This window comes from Arachis hypogaea, chromosome 14 (assembly GCF_003086295.3).
Source record: "Arachis hypogaea cultivar Tifrunner chromosome 14, arahy.Tifrunner.gnm2.J5K5, whole genome shotgun sequence".
In the NCBI taxonomy this organism is placed as follows: Eukaryota; Viridiplantae; Streptophyta; class Magnoliopsida; order Fabales; family Fabaceae; genus Arachis; species Arachis hypogaea.
In genome coordinates this window covers 7,489,241-7,492,669 of record NC_092049.1, presented here as the reverse complement: position 1 = coordinate 7,492,669, position 3,429 = coordinate 7,489,241, and the positions used below count along the sequence as shown (strand labels likewise).

Below are 3,429 nucleotides of genomic sequence, written 5' to 3'. Positions count from 1 at the left end.
TCGCGTCAGTCACGCGTTCGCGTCGCTGCCTTTTCGCGTTGGGCATGCGACCGCGTCATCCATGCGTTCGCGTCGCTGCCAGTTTCTTCAAAAACTCCATTTTGTGCTTTTCTTCCATTTTTGTATGTTTCCTTTCCATCCTTTAAGTCATTGCTGCCTTAAAAGATCTGAAACTACTCAACACACAAATCACGGCATCGAATGGTAATAAAGGGTAATTAAAATAATTATTTTTAAAGCATAGGAAACATGTTTTTCACATATATCACATAATAAGGAAGGGAAAGTAAAACCATGCAATTTACATGAATAAGTGGGTGAAGGGTTGAATAAATCACTTAAATTGAGTACAATATATATCATAAAATATAGATTTATCAATCATCTAATTCAAATTTCTGTAATTAAAAAATAATTATTTAGGTAGTTCTAAACTTTCTAGTGTTACTTTTGGGATATGTATTATATTTTGGAATCTTGGTTTTCTATCCTCTAAAACACATAATATATATAGTATATAAACTTGTTAGTTAGTCTATGTTATTTTTTGCTTTATGATAATAAATGTGAACTATTAAGTTATCTTTTTTCTTCTTTTATATTAAAAATTAAATTACTATGATATTTTATTTTTAACTATAATATTAATGTCAGATATAAATTTTTTTTAAATAACTTTAAAATATTGAATCATTTGATTTTTTTAATATGTTGACCAAAATAAAATCTCGTGACTTTCACGCTAGTAAGAATGAAAGGGGAAAAAATATGACCGATATCATGTATTCCAGTGTTTAGAGACCACCTAATAATATACATGTTTAGTAAACTTAAAAGAACTATAGTCATTGACTAAAATCTTAAAATACTTGTTGAAAAGATGCGCAAGAATTAAGTAATAGAATAAGAAGCACAAGATTATATAAAATAAAAATAATAAAAAAGTATAAATAAATATTAATTTATATAATAAATATAAGAACTAATACAAAAGGAGATACTAAATTAAATTTTATTATTTAACTTATATTTATTAAAAAAATAATATTAACATTAGAAATATAAAATAATATATATAAAAATAAAAAATATAAATATAAAAAATATAAAATATCTAAAAGATAAGTATTATAGAAACAAAAAAAAAAAATCAATCATGAGAAAATCATAAGTTATGATATAAAGAATAAAACTAAATTATGCCATCTTTAAAAAATATATGGAGTAGTATAATAAAAAAGTTTTAAATGTTCAAAAATAATTATCAATTTATCTTGGTCTCTTTTTGTTATGTTATAAATAGATGGTGGGATGAGTAGATGACCTACCAGTATTTTTTAATTTAAATATGAAATAAAGAATGATGTAAGGTGCTGTTATGGAGTGTATAGATACTTTAAGCTGGTGTTAGAGCAAAAATCAAAACTTTTGATTTGTGTTTAAAAAATTAAAAAATTTTGGAGTACATATAAATCGAATCCTTTAATTTGTGTACTCTAAATTTTTTTAATTTTTTAAATACAAATCAGATCCTCTAATTTATACCTCCTACCATTTTAAAAAACACTAAAAATAATAATGTTAAGATATATTACTCATCTTATTTTCATAACTAAATTTTTTTAGCCAACCAGCTACCAATGAGAAATTAAGTTTAAAAAAATTTAGAAATACATACTACACATGCTTATTACTTGCCACGCGGTCATACACGTGTCTGCAGCAGAACGCTGAAGCTGCTTACTCAGCTCAACCGATTTGCGATGATATAATACAAATTCTCAACTTCTTAGCTTGCAGGGTAATTTGAAGGATTCTGGTTTTAGACTGCTGCTAAAGTGGTAAAGATGGATTCTGACAAGGGCATCTTGGAACACACTCCCTTGCAAAAGGGCGACGCCTGTGACTGTGAGAACAACGCGTCCTCACAGTCTCCACATGAACAAGGTACACATTCTCTTTTAGAACTTTGAATTTGAAGTAGGTTCTCTCCATCTTTGTGCTTATGTGGACTTCTTTTGGGTTACTCCAAATTGCTAACCTTTGAATTACTAACTCAGTTCATTATTTATTGAATCAAAAATGGAACTGCTGTGGTTCAAGGTACGAAGAAAAGACCTGCCAGATCAGATTTGTACGAGATCTGTGCTGCAAACCATTGGAAGCCCCCTGTATTTGAATGTTACAAACAGGATGGTCCATGCCATCAGAAAATGTAATTCTTCCAGCTATGATATAGTACACGTACTCTCACACAATAATTATGTATTTTAGTGTTTAACGATACTCGCTAGATTTATTACTTTTCATTTTTGTTTACAAGATTTATTCTCTTTCATGTAGTTATCCAGCTGATATGTACATTCAACTTCCAAGCAGTTGTAACAAAATTTGCCTTCATTAGTCTTTGTTGGGCAAGTTGTTTGATGATTGCTTGATCATGCATCATCCAAGATTTTAATAACTCGTGCCTTGTGGCTTTATCATGATATTCTAATATTCAACTTATTCTATTTTATTGCCTCTGTTTGTCAGAGACAAATGCAAGGAAACAGAAGAAAGTGCATCATAACAATATTTTTGTTATTTTCATTGACTATGATATCTTTTACAGGTTTACCTTCAAGGTTACTATTGAGATAGAAGATGCATCGGAGAACATTATAGAGTGCTATGGTGCCCCTCAACGAAAAAAGAAAACAGCCGCAGACCATGCAGCTGAGGGAGCTTTGTGGTACCTAAAGAATATAGGCTATGGGATGAAGAATCAATAAAACAATATATTATTGGATATCATCATCACTTATGGCTTCTTCGGTGATGCTCTCTAGACTCGGTTGCCAAATCTCATAAGACCATGCTTTCTTAGGAGAACCCCTACAGTCATTTCCTGTCGAATCTTGCATCCTTCTGCTAGTATATCTGATTGAAGGCCTTTGTCTTTGGTGGAGAAAGTATTTTTCAGACTTTGATAGACCAAGTGGAAAGATGTTAGTTCAATGGCTAAGATTGTATCAGTACAAAGTGTTAGAAATTCTATGTTTGACCTAAAGTTTAATGAATTTGTAGACCGATTTAGTATGATTTTGGTTGGACCAGCTATTTAAAGAATCGGTTTTTCTGAAAAAATTGATTTTTTTTAACATTGAAAAAATTGATTTTTTTTAACAACTAAATTTTTTTGTAACATGGACTTAAAATAATGCAATACAAATGCATACTCTTAATATGCACTGATGGATGAACTTGGCCATGCCGGACTTAAAGACGAGAATATGGAGGCATCGCTAGAGAGAGAGAGAGAGAGAGAGAGGAGAGAGAGAGAGAGAGAGAGAGAGAGAGAGAGAGAGAGAGGAGAGAGAGAGAGAGAGAGAGAGAGAGAGGAGAGAGAGAGAGAGAGAGAGAGAGAGAGAGAGAGAGAGAGAGAGA

The 3,429-nt window shown here is 30.8% G+C and overlaps 1 protein-coding gene across 1 annotated transcript; it reads left to right on the top strand.

Annotated features, from left to right (window-relative positions):
- The first annotated feature begins 1,793 nt into the window (after positions 1-1,793).
- On the top strand, positions 1,794-3,084 carry LOC112741300 (ribonuclease 3-like protein 1). Its single transcript, XM_025790215.2, has 3 exons — positions 1,794-1,947; positions 2,104-2,215; positions 2,615-3,084. Exons 1-3 carry the CDS (start codon positions 1,848-1,850, stop codon positions 2,772-2,774), a joined length of 372 nt encoding a protein of 123 aa, XP_025646000.1. The 5' UTR covers positions 1,794-1,847; the 3' UTR covers positions 2,775-3,084.
- Positions 3,085-3,429: the final 345 nt, after the last annotated feature.